Source organism: Girardinichthys multiradiatus, chromosome 13 (assembly GCF_021462225.1).
Source record: "Girardinichthys multiradiatus isolate DD_20200921_A chromosome 13, DD_fGirMul_XY1, whole genome shotgun sequence".
NCBI lineage: Eukaryota > Metazoa > Chordata > Actinopteri > Cyprinodontiformes > Goodeidae > Girardinichthys > Girardinichthys multiradiatus.
Window position 1 is genome coordinate 21,022,153 of NC_061806.1, and position 18,388 is coordinate 21,040,540.

The 18,388-nt window shown below is 40.0% G+C and overlaps 1 protein-coding gene and 1 long non-coding RNA gene across 2 annotated transcripts; one reads left to right on the forward strand and one right to left on the reverse strand.

The window, feature by feature from the left end:
- Positions 1 to 1,830: 1,830 nt before the first annotated feature.
- On the forward strand, positions 1,831 to 15,356 carry dync1li1 (dynein, cytoplasmic 1, light intermediate chain 1). Its single transcript, XM_047384483.1, has 13 exons — positions 1,831 to 1,986; positions 2,229 to 2,302; positions 3,894 to 4,010; positions 4,130 to 4,360; positions 4,517 to 4,671; positions 5,812 to 5,905; positions 7,972 to 8,107; positions 8,187 to 8,298; positions 9,969 to 10,028; positions 10,158 to 10,202; positions 10,320 to 10,407; positions 10,497 to 10,616; positions 14,046 to 15,356. The coding sequence occupies exons 1-13, from the start codon at positions 1,883 to 1,885 to the stop codon at positions 14,156 to 14,158; spliced, it is 1,449 nt and encodes a 482-aa protein (XP_047240439.1). The 5' UTR covers positions 1,831 to 1,882; the 3' UTR covers positions 14,159 to 15,356.
- On the reverse strand, positions 15,326 to 17,626 carry LOC124879758. Its single transcript, XR_007041113.1, has 3 exons — positions 17,088 to 17,626; positions 16,905 to 16,985; positions 15,326 to 15,792 (listed from the first exon to the last, which is right to left on the reverse strand). It is a non-coding gene; the product is annotated as an uncharacterized LOC124879758 (long non-coding RNA).
- Between the last annotated feature and the right edge of the window lie 762 nt (positions 17,627 to 18,388).

The window sequence follows — 18,388 nt, forward strand, 5'->3', positions numbered from 1 at the left end:
CAAATCCTACATGGAATTATCGCTTTATCTCCTTACAAGCTTAGGCCCGGTGCCATTTCATTCACAAATCAGTGGCAGTGATTTAGAAGGCAGCATATTTAGGGGGGTAATTCGTCTAAGATGGATTTGTGTTAAAAAGGCATTTAACTTGATCATTTTCAAGCGTAAATAGGCCAAGCGTTCAACAACATATTTTGTTATAGTCCTTTATATTGTGCAGACTATTATTGTGCAGATTTGATATTTATTTCTCTCAAAGGGAGAGTTTGACTGTGTATTACATGGATATTTAATTAAATGTATACTTGAAATTCTTACTGTTTGATACATTTTGTAGCCTACCACAGATGATTTGAAATATTGGGATTTTGTGTGATAGGCTAACACAAAGTTGTGCATACTTGGTGGAATAAAGTAGAATTAAAAGGATAAATACTTTCAATTTTTTTTTTTTTAAGTCCTAAAAACCGGGTGTGAATTTCTGTTCAGCCTACTTTGGTTTGATAACCCTAAATAAAATCTAGTGCATCTAATGCTATTAGAAGTCAACTGATTGGTGAAGAACATGCCAGAACCAAGACCGACAAACACATATACATGTATATTCATTCTGTCTAAAGTTAAATGAGACCACAATTTTGCTTTTTGGACAATGACCCTAAACATTCAGAGACCTCCAGTGTAATATGAACATGGAATGGAACATAATATTCATGTATTAGAATAGTCCAGTCAAAGTCCAGAAATCAAATTGCGAATATATGGCAACTATTGAAAATTGCTGTTCATGAATGTGTCCATCCAGTGTGACTAAGCTTAAGGGATTTTGCAAAGAAGTATGGGGGAAAAAGTTTGTCTCTAGAAGTGCAAAACTGTTACAGACATATTCAGAAAAAGACTTGCACCTGTGACAGCAGAATATAGTGGATCTACAAAGTAATATCTCCAGGGGCTGAAGACAAATGCATGCCACACTTTTCAGATTCTATTTGTAAAACTAAACAAGTAGGTAAATAAATAAATAGAATCCTTTAAATTTACAATTATGCACTACTTTGTGATGGTCTATCATATAAAACCCCAAGAAAATACGATTGAATTTGTAGTTTTACCTTGACAAAATGTTAAAAAAAGTTAAAGGAAAATGAAAACCGTTTGAAGGCACTTTGAGTATAGACACATAATAAACTGACAATATAAATGAATTATACAGCTATTTTCTAAATCAAACGTACAAATGAATATTTCAATAAAAAAGCATGTTCTTTCAGATCTAATAACATTATAGTTGGAGCAGATTTTGTGATAATTGACAGATTGAGAAAGACCCAGTTTTTAACCTCTATATCTACGTTCTGTGAGGACGTTCGGTCCAGATGTGACATCATTGTCTCATGTCTGAAGCGGAGCTGGAGCTTTGTGCGGGCGGACCACGCCCCGGCCACGGCGTGCGGTGTTGTTCAACGAGCTGGGTTAGCTCACTGCTCCTTACTTCAAGGTGTTGTGCCGGAAAAAGTACCCCTGCAATCAAAAGCACATCCACCTGGAGAGCCCATAGAACAGTCATTTTAATGAATAGTAGTTTTTATTGAAACATAAATGATTGTTTATTGAAAAATACATTTAAATGTTATTTTTTGGTCTATGCATGCTGTTGATTTAGAATATACAACGGTTTATTTTTCTAAGGAAAAAAATATTTAAAGTCACTGACATTATTTATCAAAACCATTCACCTGCACCATAACCAATATGTTCTTTTGACTTGAGAAGTGGAAAAAAAAAAAAAAAACTGGCTTCAAACCATAGCCCTTATAATGACTGGGGGAGCATTTTTTGGCACAACACCGCGCGTCCCGTTAGGTTTACAAGCCCTGCGAAGATGGCGACTACAGGGAGGAGTGCATTATTATCCTCCACATCATCTGGACCTAAGAGCACACTGGAGAGCTCCAACCCAGAGGAGGAGGATGGACAGAACCTATGGTGGGCGATACGAAATTAAAGCTGTTTTAGTGTGCACAGGTTTTGTGGTCTGAGCGGAGAGTCACAGTGTTGGGATAAGGATGGTTTGACAGCTAGCCTGCTAGCGATGCTAACTAGCATCAGCACCAGACTCAGTGGTGACACAACGGCACTAGCTCGCTGCTGCCAGTCATTGTTTATGTATAAGAGAACAAACAAGCCTCGGTTGGCTGCGTTTTTTAACGGGCCTCCTCTGTCTGCAGGTCCACCATCCTGAGTGAAGTGTCTACCCATTCAAGATCAAAGCTACCGTCTGGGAAAAATGTCCTGGTCATGGGTGGGTATCTGTCTGCGGTCTCCTGGCTAGCCAATGGGCATCGTTAGCTCGGATAGCCCAGTGGGTGCTGTTCTCTAGACTTATATCTGCTTTGTAGTTAAGCTAGCTAGGTCTTAACGGAAGATGATGGGGCGTTTGTCTTCAAGCTTTGTGGCTGGAGAGATGGAGACAGGTGTATTTTCCTGACACACCCGCTCCTCATCATGTTGAAAGCGAAACCCTGCAAGTCATTCTACCTTCCAGTGATGCTAGTCGCTGCTAGGCAACGATAATTCTAGGAAATGGATGAATAAAAGAATGACATGAAACTCACACATAAGGCAGTTTGTGTGTGTGTATTTATTTATTTTTGTTTAAGTGAAGCAGATAGGGTGTCTCCCAGACTTCGCTAATGTCCGCACCCATTAACAACACACAGCCTATACATCCGCCTGAGATAATCCGCTGCCTGCTATCCATTTCAGCTAATCAACCACTTGGTTGCCTATGTATGGAGTGCTGTGTGTGAGGCCATTTGCTTGTTATGCTGTCCATGACAACATCAGGAAGCTCAGCTGTAATGCACCGAATCCCCCTGTCGGTTCAAGCTAATATGGCACAGAGCAAGAATGGATGGAGAGCTGACCTTATAAACACTTAGTAGAAGAACAATGTCGTGCATGGTGTTTTGATCTATGCAGAGGTTCACAGCAATGTTTCAGCTGTTGATTTTTCATTTAAACAACTCTCTCAGCCTAATCAAATAGTCAATCATTGTTTGATTATGAAGTGCAAATACAAAAAACGAGATTTATCTCAAATAATTATGGTTACTCTTTGTTACAGTTACTAGTTCATTAATAAAGGTTTTGTGATATAAATTTTAATAGATATACAGAGTGGTACAAACATTAAGCAAAATAATAATAAAAAAAAAAGTGGTAGTTTAAAAGCAGCTTGTAAATATGCGTATTTCGCCGACTCTTATCCTTTTTAGCTATTCTGCTCTTCATAAAGTAACACTGGGAGTAAAACAAGCTTATATTAGCTGGTTAATTAGTCAGGCTATCAGCTCAGGTATAGCCTGTAGTCAGCCGTTTTATGGACATGCTGCTGTCAGCTTGCCAAGTGTGCTCATTAACAGGACCTTAAACCATAGGAGCAGCATAACGGATCATTTGTTTGAAACTGAAACTTTTCGGGGTGCCGTGTGGCGTAGAGGTAAAGCGAGCGCCCCATATATGGCTATTAGTCCTTGATGAATCCGTCTGGGTTTCAATCCCTGACCTTGGGACTTTTGCTGCATGTCTTCCCCCCTTTTCTCTCTGCCCATTTCCTGTCTGATTACAGCAAATAAAGGACAGTTTTGCCACATAATTCTTAAAAAAGATACTGGAACTTTTCAAAATCTTGATACCATCAACCAGGCCAGACAGGGTTGAGTGTAAATGAGAATGTATTTAAAATAATTAGCATGGTTTTGGCTAGTTTAAATAATGCTAAGGTTTTAAATGTCACATTTTCATAGGTTAAAACTTTAAAGTGTAGCATTGAATTACATGGTGTGATTGGTGTATTTCATCCATGTTATTCACCTGTTCTCTGTATTTAGGTGAGGTGGGCTCAGGAAAGACCACCTTGGTTGCAAAGCTACAAGGTATTGAGGAGTACATGAAAGGACGTGGCCTGGAATACTTGTACTTCAGCGTTCATGATGATGACATTGACGGTAACCAGGACCTGGCAGGAGATCCTCATAGAAAACTTTTTAGCCCCATCTGCTTTTAAATACCAAGTATCAGGACAGGTTTCCATAAATCTTGAATTGGTTTGTGTGTATTTGTTTAGATTACACTCGATGCAATGCGTGGGTCTTGGACGGAGACCTCTACCATAAAGGTCTGCAGGGAGTAGCTGTTCCAGTGAGCTCAATTGAAGACACCTTGCTGCTGATAACAGTTGACATGTCACGGCCATGGAACGCCCTGGACTCTCTTCAGAAGTGGGCTGCCGTTGCTAGGGAACACATCGACAAACTTCGAGTCGCTCCAGAAAAGCTGCGGGAGCTGGAGCACAAAAGTGAGTCAAATGGGAGGCAGTCGGGTGGGATGTTGGGGGAGCAGTATTTACTGGAGCATATCTTTTTTTTTTTTTTTTTTTAAGTTTTATCTTCAGAACATTTCAGAATGTAATCCATGTTTCAACTGTTGGCCTTACGTTTTTTATGGTCTGTAGTTGTAAAACAGTTTCAGGAGTACACAGAGCCGGGCAGCGGGGAGGACGGCACGCCACAGAGGAGGAGTGACGACGAGGAGGGCGTGTTGCTGCCATTAGGGGACAACACACTGACACACAACCTAGGAATACCAGTGGTGGTGGTCTGCACAAAGGTACAAACTTTCCAAAGTTTTTTAAGATGGAGTCATATAACGTATACGTTTGATAGGTTTTAAAAAGAAGAAACAGGTGCAGGAATTTATCATGGATTTTCTCTACTCTAATCAAATGCAAACCCATAGGTAGAGTTCATATAATGTGGTTGGCTTTCTGGTGAGGATGTGGGTTTTAATTAACAATCTAGCTATTGCTTTGAGGTGAAGTTGAAGAATTTGGTGGTAGATCTTCTGCATTACCCTAGTAAAACTGCCAGCTAAACAGCTCCCACAGCATGATGCTACCACCATCGTTGGTACAATGTTCTTTGATTTCAGATCCACAGCTTGACTCACAAATAGTTCAGTCGTTGTCTCTCCTTACGATAAAACGTTTCTCTAGAAGGCGTTTGTGGGAGCACCGGCTTCTATCTTGGTCAGTAACCTCTTAGTCAATCTTGATGCTAAACTGACTTTCCTGTGAACAGTGACACCGATTTTTCAGCAGCTTCCAGTGCATGATGGGCTTCAATCCTAATGGTTCCTGGCTTGTTCCTGAGCAAACTAAACACTTCTTTCCTTTAATCTGAAGGTTTCAGTTTGGGTCAGATAGTTGGACACAGTTGTGTGTTGCAAGAGGACAATGATCCCAAACACCTATCAAAGCCAGTTTTGCAATAGACAAGGCAGGTTACCATGAAACTTCTGGAATGGCTCCAACTGTGGTCAACAGCCGAGTCCGTGCCAGAAAACCAACACATTTAAATAAACCTAGTTCTGATAAGAGTGTTCAAATGTTTAGCCATTCAGCCAGAGGTTAAATGCGTTGTTATGGCCCTCTGTGGATTAGAGTAAATCCACAATAAATTCAAAACTTGAGCACCCAATCTTTTTTTTTTTTTTTACAAAATTCAGTAAAGTTGTTTGTTGTGTGGTCAATCCTCCCTGAAAAAAACAACAGCTCAGATGCACCATTCAAAACCGAAAATGAATATGATGTTCAAGACGTTTTGGATTCAAGATGGGTGTATGGTAATCTTATCTGCAAAACTACTATGTATTAAACTTTTGCTTTAATGTATATTATGCATAATCGATGTGTTGCATCTCCTGGCAAAACATCAAACTGATTTCTGTTACCTGCTTATCTGTCCTCAGTGTGATGCTATCAGCACACTGGAGAAGGAGCATGACTACAGAGACGAACACTTGGACTTCATCCAGACCCACATCAGACATTTCTGTCTGCAGTGTATCCTTGAACTAACACAATGCTGCACTCTTGATGCTGCAGCTGCAGCGCAGAATATACAGGTCCTTCTCAAAATATTAGCATATTGTGATAAAGTTCATTATTTTCCATAATGTCATGATGAAAATTTAACATTCATATATTTTAGATTCATTGCACACTAACTGAAGTATTTCAGGTCTTTTATTGTCTTAATACGGATGATTTTGGCATACAGCTCATGAAAACCCAAAATTCCTATCTCACAAAATTAGCATATTTCATCCGACCAATAAAAGAAAAGTGTTTTTAATACAAAAAACGTCAACCTTCAAATAATCATGTACAGTTATGCACTCAATACTTGGTCGGAAATCCTTTTGCAGAAATGACTGCTTCAATGCGGCGTGGCATGGAGGCAATCAGCCTGTGGCACTGCTGAGGTCTTATGGAGGCCCAGGATGCTTCGATAGCAGCCTTTAGCTCATCCAGAGTGTTGGGTCTTGAGTCTCTCAACGTTCTCTTCACAATATCCCACAGATTCTCTATGTGGTTCAGGTCAAGAGAGTTGGCAGGCCAATTGAGCACAGTGATACCATGGTCAGTAAACCATTTACCAGTGGTTTTGGCACTGTGAGCAGGTGCCAGGTCGTGCTGAAAAATGAAATCTTCATCTCCATAAAGCTTTTCAGCAGATGGAAGCATGAAGTGCTCCAAAATCTCCTGATAGCTAGCTGCATTGACCCTGCCCTTGATAAAACACAGTGGACCAACACCAGCAGCTGACACGGCACCCCAGACCATCACTGACTGTGGGTACTTGACACTGGACTTCTGGCATTTTGGCATTTCCTTCTCCCCAGTCTTCCTCCAGACTCTGGCACCTTGATTTCCGAATGACATGCAGAATTTGCTTTCATCCGAAAAAAGTACTTTGGACCACTGAGCAACAGTCCAGTGCTGCTTCTCTGTAGCCCAGGTCTGGGGAATGCGGCACCTGTAGCCCATTTCCTGCACACGCCTGTGCACGGTGGCTCTGGATGTTTCTACTCCAGACTCAGTCCACTGCTTCCGCAGGTCCCCCAAGGTCTGGAATCGGCCCTTCTCCACAATCTTCCTCAAGGTCCGGTCACCTCTTCTCGTTGTGCAGCGTTTTCTGCCACACTTTTTCCTTCCCACAGACTTCCCACTGAGGTGCCTTGATACAGCACTCTGGGAACAGCCTATTCGTTCAGAAATTTCTTTCTGTGTCTTACCCTCTTGCTTGAGGGTGTCAATAGTGGCCTTCTGGACAGCAGTCAGGTCGGCAGTCTTACCCATGATTGGGGTTTTGAGTGATGAACCAGGCTGGGAGTTTTAAAGGCCTCAGGAATCTTTTGCAGGTGTTTAGAGTTAACTCGTTGATTCAGATGATTAGGTTCATAGCTCGTTTAGAGACCCTTTTAATAATATGCTAATTTTGTGAGATAGGAATTTTGGGTTTTCATGAGCTGTATGCCAAAATCATCCGTATTAAGACAATGAAAGACCTGAAATATTTCAGTTAGTGTGCAATGAATCTAAAATATATGAATGTTAAATTTTCATCATGACATTATGGAAAATAATGAACTTTATCACAATATGCTAATATTTTGAGAAGGACCTGTACAGCACTTTATGCAGAATTTTAAGAGGCTGCTACATTTTTACATGTACTCTCTGATCATTCAGCAGTTTACCATTGAAGTAAAATGTTTTTTTTTCTTTTCAGGGATATTGTAGTAAAAGGTTCCACCCTTCTATGTGTTGTGTTGCAGGGTTTTGGCCTGTCTAACTGTTGCAAAGTAGGTTAATTAAACAGGTCAACCCCAACTAATTCAGATTATTTGTTTTTTATCTTTGCTTTATCTTGTCAAGGCTTATAGAAAACACGTTTTCTAGTGAAAAATGTGCTGAGATTCAGATACTTTCTGAGCTGATTTCAATGAGTCCAATCAGTTCATCTGAAAATCTGCTGTCTTTTCATGAAGATGTTTGTCACCATGGTGTCGGGCCTCTGTTAGCTGAAATTGCTTTGTTTTGAATAGCCTTGACAGTCCTTTCAGACGGCGCCTCTTTGCTTTACACGTCGGTAAAGGAGATGAAGAACCTCGATGTCCTTTACAAATATCTTGTTCACAGACTGTACGGCTTTCCCTTCCACTGCCCTGCTCAGGTGGTGGAGAGAGACGCTGTCTTCATGTAAGCTTGTACACTTCATCTCCCAGGGGACGGTAGGATCGTCTGTGGTGGATTTGTAACCCTCTCTGTCCTCTGCCAGTCCGTCAGGTTGGGATAATGAGAAAAAGATCGCTATACTTCATGAGAACTTCCAGGCGCTGAAAGCAGATGACAGCTACGAGGACGTAGTAGTCAAACCACCAGTTAGAAAGGTGCACGATCTTGGAAAAAGAGTTTATAAGCTTCTTTTATACATCATTTCCACAGCTAATATATGATGCCTTGCAAAAGTATTAATACCTGTTGAACAAATTTTGCATTTTATAATCATAAAACTCATCGTGATTTAATGTGACATAACAACACAAAGTAGCAGATAATTGTGAAGTGGAAGGAAAATTATCCATGGTTTTCAACATTTTTACAAATGAAGATCTGAGAAGTGTGTATTTACATGTAGCTCTGCTGAGTCAATACTTTGTAGAGCCGCTGTTCGCTTTAATCACAGCTGCAAGTCTTTTGCAGCATGTCTCTACCGGCCTTACACTTCTAAAGGCTGAAAGATTTACCAGTTCTTAGCAAAGTTCCTCAGGATTAAATGAGAACATCTATAAACATCAAGTGTTGCCATGGATTCTTGAGAATGCAGCCATTGGATTGGATTTAGGACTAGATTTGACTGGGCCATTCTATCATAAAAATAGACTGAACTGCAGCTTCTGAGAGGTTTTCTTCAGGGATTAACCCTGTAAAATGTCAAGCAAGACTTCTTGGGGCTTTCTTTTACCAGTGCCTTCCTTCTTTTGCGAATTGCACAACTAATGTGTTCTTGTCAACAGACCTTCCTACCTGAGCTTTAGATCTCTGCTGTTTTTCTGACTAATGTTCTTCTTGCACAGTCATGTAGAACACCATGACCTAGGCTTGCAGACATACCATACTATTGTTATTTTTGGATGGTGAGATGTCTAAGCTTGGAACTTGTTTTAAAACCTGGCTTCTCCACTGCTTTAAACTTTCTCCCGGACCTGTCTGCTGTGTTCCTTGGTCTCCATGATGCTCTTTGTTCGGTAATCTTCTCTAACAAACCTCTGAGGCCTTCACAGAACAGCTTTAATTATGTTGACATTATTTTGTACACGAGCTGCACGGCGGCGTAGTTGGTAGCACTGTTACCTTGCAGAAGGTCCTGGGTTCAACTCCCGGCCGGGGGTCTTTCTGCATGGAGTTTGCATGTTCTCCCCGTGCATGCGTGGGTTCTCTCTGGGTACTCCAGCTTCCTCCCACTGTCCAAAGACATGACTGTTAGGTTAATTGGTGTCTCTACATTGCCCTTAGGTGTGAATGAGTGTGTGCATGGTTGTTTGTCCTGTATGTTTGTGTGTTGCCCTGCGATGGACTGGCGACCTGTCCAGGGTGTACCCCGCCTCTCGCCCATAGACTGCTGGAGATAGGCACCAGCTTCCCTGGACCCACTATGGAAGAAGCGGTATAGAAAATGACTGACTTGATGACCGACTGTTTTGCACACTGTTGGACTTTGATTACCTAGTAGGTGACTCAAGGAAATTAGTTGCACTAGATTTTATTTAAAAGTATCACAGTAAAGGGGGTTGATACAAATGCACCCTATTCTTTTGGATTTTTATTGGAGTACAATATAATTTTCCTTTCACTTCATATTAATAGGAATACTTTGTGTTTGACTGTCATATAAACTTGTTAAAAAAATACACTAAAGTTTGTAGTTGTTGACAAAATGTGAAAAAAGTCAATGGATTGAGCCTGTGCAAATTGTCCGGTGCACCCAGATCTACTAGCCGCAGAATAAAATAGTGTAGCAAACTGCAGTTTAAAATGTTCTCCCTTTTCTTTTCTTTAGATTGTCCATGAAAAGGAGATTCAGGCGGAAGATGACCAAGTGTTTCTTGTAAAGCTGCAGGTCAGGAAACATTTCCTCTCATGCTGCTCCACTCTTTATGGGTGCACAAATTAAATCTGTCTTAAGGGTCTTGATATGTTAATTAGGTATTAATTGGAGTGAGTGCACATATTGTCCTCTAATTTGCAGTCGCTGCTTGCCAAACAGCCCGCTGTGACAGCAGGTCGACCAGTGGTGAGCGGTTTTTATTTATTTTTACCCAAAACTTTTGGCTCAGATGAAGGAATCCTCCTTCTTAGTGTTCATATGTGGGATTTTATTATTTTTAATTTTTTTTACTTTGATCTATAGGACACCACTAGCAGGGCACCCACAGGTTCCCCAAGAACAAGCAATCGCTCCGCAGCGGCTAACGTAGCGAACTCAATGCCACAGTCGGGTATGAACTCAGCTGTCTCTGTTTATTGTTCTCTCTTTGCATTGCCATTTCAGGCACTTCATGAATGTTGTCACCAATTTTCACCGCAGGTCAGACAAGCGAGGGTGTTTTGGCTAATTTCTTCAACAGTCTACTGACAAAGAAAGCCGGGACGGGGGGGCCCGGGACACCAGGTGGTAACAATACTCCGGGAACTGTACGGAAGTCAGGTGAGAACACAAAGTCTTTTACTTTCACTCATTTTTATAGAGTGACAGAGATAATTGTGTTAGATAATTGTGCTTGAGGAAAACATTTCCATCCTTAGTCACGCCTCATTACTTCAGCTCCCATTTGCTGTGTGTTCTCTATACTTTCCAACTTGTTCTCCACTCCGCTCATAATGTGTGTATGCACTAGTCAGAGGATGCTGGCCACGTTAAGGTGTGTGTGAGCAAGATATTTCTCATTTATTGCTATTTGAATTTGACCTTTTTTGTTTTGGACCAAACCCTCCTCCCTCTTCTGGATCTCCATCTCCAGCATCCTAAGAGGAACGTTTATATTATCAAGTCATAGACATATTTTGTCCATATTTCGTAAAACATTATTAGATTACAACTGATTATTTTTTATTATTCAATTTATATTCGGCAATTGGATTTTACGACAGAACAGATGCAGTAATTCCAAATTTGATTATAAGCAGAAAGGGATGAATGATAGCTATTGCATGTTCCCCTTTCCGGTCTGCTCCTGTCCCAGTAGCGAAATATTTTTCCCACTTATTTTTGTTTTGCTTTTCTGCATGTTGCAATGCATTTCTAATCATCAACATCTGCACCAGTCAATGCACATGATTCTAACTAAGGCTGGGCGGTGCAACATATGAAGAGCAGCCTAATATTTACTAATGAATAGATGGTCTGCTCTGCCCAATTTTCCTGGATCTAGTGGGGCTTTAGTTGTATTGACATACTGTAGATACAGTGAAGGAGAAACGAGCAGAATGAAATGGGTGAAAGCGCAAGTGCAGACATGTTTGGCTCTATACTGCTGTTTGTTGGATACAGAAATTGATCAAAAGCAGATGGCCTCTTCCTCCATCCACTGATCAGAGAGCATCAGACTTATTTAACTATTCATCAGGGTAAAAGCCTTCTCCTCGTTTTCACTTCTTTCTGAACATTCTCTTGGTCTACCAGGCTTCAGCTTGACCTTGTGTGTTCTCAAAAATCTCCTGCTTATGTGGCGCCATGTATTTATGACCTCAGTGTTGGACAACTGCTTCGAGGAGTTTGTAGTTACACTGATTGTCAAGACAGCTGATAGTAGTTATACTTAAGAAAACTATGAAATTCACGTTATGTTTCTACTCTAACAAGCTGTTTTGACTTGTGTCCAGTGCCCAATTCCTTAAATACTGTCGGGTTAGGGGTAATTGTTCTCATCAAACAAGAAAACACTGCTATCCTCTAAATGTTTAAAGCAAAGTAAAGGCTACCACATTTTTTTAGATGTTTAAAGAAGCAGAAATTTTATCCATGGAGGCCTAAAGTTTGGCAAGCTCCTGGAAATCAAAAATACAATCCCTTTCCTTTTGAAATAAGAATAAAGGATTAAATGTGTTGTCGTTGTGCAAATATGAAATATATCATCAAGGACAGTACCTTTCAAAAGTACTCACACCCCTTGAATGTTTTTATTTACATACATACTTACATTATAACCAAAAACTTGTATGTATTTTTGGAAGGGTTTTATACAGTAGAGTCTATCGAATAGATTAACTTGAAGTGGTGCATAACTGTGAAGCGGAAGGAAAATGATACCTATTTTTTAAAATCAAGCAAAAATCAAAGTGAAAAAATGGGGTGTGCATGTGTATTAACCCTACAAAATCCAGTGCAACCAATTTCCTTCTGAAGATACCTAATAGTCCCGCTGTGCGTAGCCTAATCTCACTATAAAAGCAGCTGTTCTGTGAAGAACATTAGTGAACAAACAGCATCATGAAGACCAAGGAACACAGCAGACGGGTCAGAGAGGAATGTGTGAAAATGTTTGGGTACAAAACAATATCCTGAGCTTTTCAACACTGTCCAGTCCATCATTCAAAAACGGAAAGACTATGGCACAAGTGCAAAGCTACCAAAACAAAGCCGTACATCTTAACTGTGTTGATGGAAAGAGAAATGACTGCTCTTCATTAACAAAATGAAAATTGGTGGTCTTCAATCAAAACAGCATTCATTGAATGATTCTTACAAGAATGACAATAGTTTACAGATTAAGACATGTCCATGCAGAAGGGTTCATGAGCGACTCCTCAGCTCATGAAGCTGCACCTGAAGCACCTCAGCTTCAGAGATGCAGAAAGAGCCAACCAAGAACTAGGCGATCCGCCGTACAAGACGGAGTGTATGTTTTTATCAGGTTAAAACCATGAATTAGGCCATCTACCATACAGGATGGCGTGAACATACTAGATTTAAAATCTAAATCAACAACTGACAGGCTGGACAAGGAGAGAATTAGCAGCCGAGAGGCCCATGGTAACTCTGGAAGAGCAGCAGAGATCCAAGGTTCAGGTAGGAGAATCTGTTGACATGACATCTGTTAGTTGTTCACTCCACAAATGTGGTCTTTATTGGAAGAGTTTCAAGAAGAAAATCATGTAGGGGGCACTGCAAACATGTGGAAGAAGATGCTTTGATCAGATGAGACCAAAATTTTACATTTTGGCCCATATCCAACACCCTGTATGTGGTAAAAACCTAACACTGCATATGAACACAGCCTCCACACAGTGAAACATGATGGCAGCATCATGCCGTGGAGATCCTTTTCTTTATTAGTGAAAGGGAGTTTGCAATAGACTGGTTTTAGAATAGTGCTCGTATTCATGTGTTAGAATGTCCTAGTCAAAGTCCAGACCTAAATCCAATTGATAATCTGTGGCAAGACTTGAAATCACTGTTCACAGAAACTCTCTATCCAATTGGATTGAGTTTAAGCCATTTTCCAAAAAATAAGGTTTAAAATTTTCAGGAGATTTTCAGATGTGCAAAGATAGAAACATAACTCATAAGTCTTGCAATTGTATTGACTCGAGGCCGTCTGAATACAAAAGTGGGATAAAATCTGGAAAGGCTAAAGGGTTGTAAATACTCTACCTGCTTGGCGCTATATGTCAGATAAATCAGCCTAGAATTGATCATGCCCAGCTTCTTTGTAACACTTTGTGGCTTTTTATTGATTTTCTGTAACCGTGCTGGGATTATTCTTGTCAGTGTTGGCTGCTGTTATTCTTCACTGCAGCACCACAACAGCGGCTGCTCTTGCTTTCTGCTAATGAGTTTAGACACAATGAGAACACTGGAAGCGTAGCAGCCTTCGGAGATGTTGGCATTCATTTGTTAAAACAGCCTAGTTATCTTAGCTAAGACTGTGGTAGTGCTCATACTCATCCATCCTAAATGATAATCAGGGTTAGGGAGTTAAACTAGGCTCGGCTAACCCTACCGTAGTGTGACCCAGTTCTTATTCTAATCATGTGCATTTGAAACATGGCTTATTCCATTTTCGGTACAAATAGCACCAATGTTCACTCCTCTGCAGTGTAACTCTTAAGTTACATTTTTCTTTTCTTCCTGCAGGTTCAAAGCTGGGACTGAGCGACGTCCAGGCGGAGCTGGACCGCATATCCAACCGGGAAACTGACTCGGACTTGTCCAATGCCAACGACTCCACCGACGGCCAGGACACATGAAGAGCAACGCACTTCACCCCTGCTCTCCTTTTATTCTCTCCTCTGCACCTCCATCCACCTCCCTTCTTCCCTCCATCTTTACCCTGCACTTCATCAAAAAAAACGTGGTGGTGGGGGGGTCGGATGGGCGGACAGATACTGTCGTTCTTATCACTTTCTTCTCGAGGAGAAGAACTCGCCATCTCTTCCCCCTTACGTCTTCCCTCCCCCACACCTCGTTCCCGCCCCTGCCCTCTTTATTTTTATTTTTTTGTCTTCTCGGCTATCACACCAAGGACAAGTTTGTGTCACTGTTACATGCAAGTACATGTCTCTGGAGAAAGGGGGGACCAGTCGGGGCGAGAGGGAACGGTTGAAAAAGGATTGACTGCAAGAATGAAAGTGGGGGGGTTTTATCCATCCATTTATTGTGATGGTACAGTCAGTGTTTTTACAGTATAAATGCTAAGGGCGCATGTTGACTGTACTTAGGTAAAATAGGAGTGATTGTGTGGTTATTGTACAAGAGGCAACAGATGGAGGACAAAAAAAATGAAACAAAAATGCAAATTGTCTTTTTTTTTTTTTTTAAGGCAAAGGGAAAAACATACCAGTATTTGTATGTGTGTGTTTGTAAGGATATGTGTGTGATTGTGTGAGTAAATGTATAAAAAGGTGGTAGATGGAGGATAAATGGGAATGTTTCAACCAGAACCCGTTTCGTAGAGAGATTTTTGGGCTGTTCACAACCAAATGGGAAACGTCATTACCATGTTCATACACTGCAATTACACCAGCTGCATCAGTTACACTACCAACCTAATTAAAACTTACAAAGAAAATTATCGGTGGTACTCAAACACTAAGGTTCCTTGTTCTATATTTGGACAAACGACCCATTGAGGTGCTGCTAGCAAACTCCTACAGCAAGAGGTGGTGCAGCAAACTAGAAGGGTGTTAGACGGTGGGTGGGGGGCAGGTGGGGTAGCTGAGCTTTACCTGGACAGAAAATAAAAACACTTGCAAGTTTAATAGTTGCTTCTGACAGGGTGGGTGGTGGTTAGGTTTTGAGGGGAGGGGACATTAGAACAAGGGAGGGTCACATCCAGAATGTACAGTCATTGTCTCGCTAATTGGTCCTGTTATTTCAGAGCTCCGTGTTGGCATTTGTATAATGAGACATGTCAGTCAATCAAATAAAAAGGTGTATTTATTCGGATTTACCTTTCTTCTCCTTTGTTTTTTCCTTTCATTCAGAATTTCTACACAGTCCGTGAAAGTATGGAAGAGCATGGAATATAATTTAGAGGAGTGAGAGCGTGATCCGGTGTCTACAAGTTCCATCCATCCATTCATCTGTTTATCCTTTCGTTTGTCAATCCAGCATCTATCCCTTGTTCCACCCTTCTTTGTCTATGCTCGCTGCATTTATTCAATTCAATTCAAAAATACTTTATTAATCCCAAAGGGAAATTAAATGTTGTTATAGCTCATATTATGAAGGTTTCTTCAAAGAGCCGTTGTAGATGCTGATGGCTGTGGGCAGGAAGGATCTCCTGTTGTGGTCTGTCTTACAGCAGATCTGAAGAAGCCCCTGACTTCTTCAGATTTATCCATCCATCCTCTTGGCCATCTATCCTTGCAATCTGTGGGTTCTGCAAGACATGATGTATTTATACCATGACCTCAATATAAATATCTGCATTAAATTGATTTAACCTTTTTATTTGTACTTTCCAAAAATGTCCAAAAAATAGTATGAGAGGTCTGCTCATCTGAGTCTGGAGAAATACAGAATTTGGACTTAATAAATGAGTAGGAGCCCTGTGAAATGTTCACATCATTTACACCTGATTAAATTATACGAATCATTTAGTAATGAAACACTGATCAGATGAACTCTTTCAAATGTTCTCACAAAGAGTACCTAAGGCAGATCTGTGCTGCTGGATCCAATAGAATTTTTTTACATGGGGGTGGCATGGTACTAAGATGGTGGATGGGAGGAAGAAAAGTCAAATAACCTGTAATTGCAGACTGAAAAAATGATTAAAAAATGTATGGTTTCCTGATTACCTCAATCAAATCCAATGCCACATCAGTGGTTTTTGCCGGAGAAAAAAAAATATCCATGAATGCTCTGTTTCACAGCTTACAGGACTACAGGAATCCACAATTAGCAGCTTGAATTCAAATAGCAAACCACTGGCAGACTAGAGGAATACATGCCTTGATGAGACAACTGTTTTAGCTGCACAATCTCACATCAGGTGGATAGTGATGTTATGGCTAATTGGTATGTTATACTATCATATGTGTCCGTTTGCATGAACAATAACAAGCTATTTAAACCCTCGAGTTCGCATTTACAGCAGTCCTTAGTAAATGAAATGAGCAAACTTGCAGGTGAGGCTGTTAATAAAATTATTTTAAACAGTTGAACTTAGTGTGAAGGTAAACTGGGCAGCTGGAGACCATTTAGTTTTATTTCAGAGGGTTGATCTTACCTGCTTGACAGACAAAATACAAATGCATCCACTAAATTAGAATATAATTAAATAGTTCATTTATTTCAGTAACTCAATTTACTAAGTGAAGCATATATTATAGATTAATTACACACAGGCTGATGTCTTCAAGTCTTTCTGTTAATTATGATGATTTTCCTCTTATAGCTAATGAAAACATTACATTTAGGATTAGAATATCACATCAGACCAATATTGTAATACATAAATGTGGGCTAAATAAAAAGTATGATTAATACCTGCTTAAAGGTGGGTTTTTTTATCTCACAATCGATCCTCGTCGTAACACATATTCTGTTTTATTGAATATGACGGTAAACCTGAAAAGAAACAAAAAAGCAAGTAAAGGAAATGTCTCCACTATACGTGAGACCATATTTGCAATGTGTAAAAAAATGTTTTGTTTCTTTAATGTTACACACCCTTAGTAGACACATTGGATACTGCTACATTGTCCCTTGTGCATTTCCTGCTGCTAGAACAATGTGTTTCTCAATAACCCTTTTTGGACTTTGACCTTTTGAGGTGTGAGGCATGCATCATACACATGTCTATGCACTACTATATGCATGGCACATGCTTTTTGCTTGTTTTCTTTCATTCATAGCTGCCTGTCATGCCTTTTTTGTGGTTATAAAGGTTGTTGATACAACTGAAGTTTCCAGTAATATTCTTAATCGTGCGTTTAAAGTAAAAAATGCTCAAGCAGAGGCAAGACTGCATTAATGATAGTGACACACAACCGTGTGAAACCCAGCGGTTACGGACACTTCACAAAGCAAAAATTTCTCTCAATGAAGAACAAAACAACGAAAAGATTTTTACACTAAATAAACAAAGCCAGTCTAAGGCTGTTTGTGGCCCCTAAGCAAAAACTGATTTGGACCCCTTTAAGCTTCTATTGTTAACCACACATCCACCTATCCTGTTGATGTCACTCATGATGTCTAACATAAGCAATAATATCGATCGGAAGTTTAGGCGATTGCACCATATAGAAAGGTGGAGTATAAACTAAACCGCTTGCCTACTAGTAAAATGTTAACCTATTCAAAAACAAAGTATTTCACTTATAAGAAAACAACTTTAGAGACTGACAACACTGATTTACATATACCACTTGTAAATATCAAGGCTCACACATTTTTCTTTTCACAAACATCATTGATTTATCACTGTACAAAAACAAAAATCACATTTGTAAACCTGACTTGTGTGATAATTTTTGTTGTTGTGAGTTTGACTGTATACAACTATTACTCCACAGCAAACAGATTTTATCGGTGAGGATAGAAAAAGTGCCTCTATTGGGATGATAAAGGATACTTTCAGTGGTGAAATTCGTGTAGACTAACAATCTATTATAAGATTTAACTGAAAACAAAGTTTTTAAAAAAACAAATGGAGGAACACATTTCTAGTATTGATGGCATGTTTATAAGAAACCTTTTGGAAAGGACAATACAAAGACTGACGTTGAAAAATATTTTTATGTGGACAAGGCCTATAAACCTTGAAGTTTGTATATACCTATTAATCTATTGTATACAAGAAAAACAGGAAGGGTAGGGTACGAAAACTAACTAGCCTGGGGGCCCACGGCCCTCACAGCAACTCGTAAATCTCTAAACTGAAAAAGAAGCAAATGCTTAATAAAAGCATAGCTTAAAATGGACATCTTAGTATTGAAAGGAAAAATATGTAGTTATTTATTACTGAAAAA

Excerpts from the sequence above, each read along its gene's own strand:
- dync1li1 (XM_047384483.1), top strand. The coding sequence starts at position 1,883 with ATGGCGACTACAGGGAGGAGTGCATTATTATCCTCCACATCATCTGGA. Across the intron at positions 1,987-2,228 it reads GAGGATGGACAGAACCTATG|GTCCACCATCCTGAGTGAAG; the intron begins GTGGGCGATACG and ends CTCTGTCTGCAG. Across the intron at positions 8,108-8,186 it reads GAGAGAGACGCTGTCTTCAT|TCCGTCAGGTTGGGATAATG; the intron begins GTAAGCTTGTAC and ends GTCCTCTGCCAG.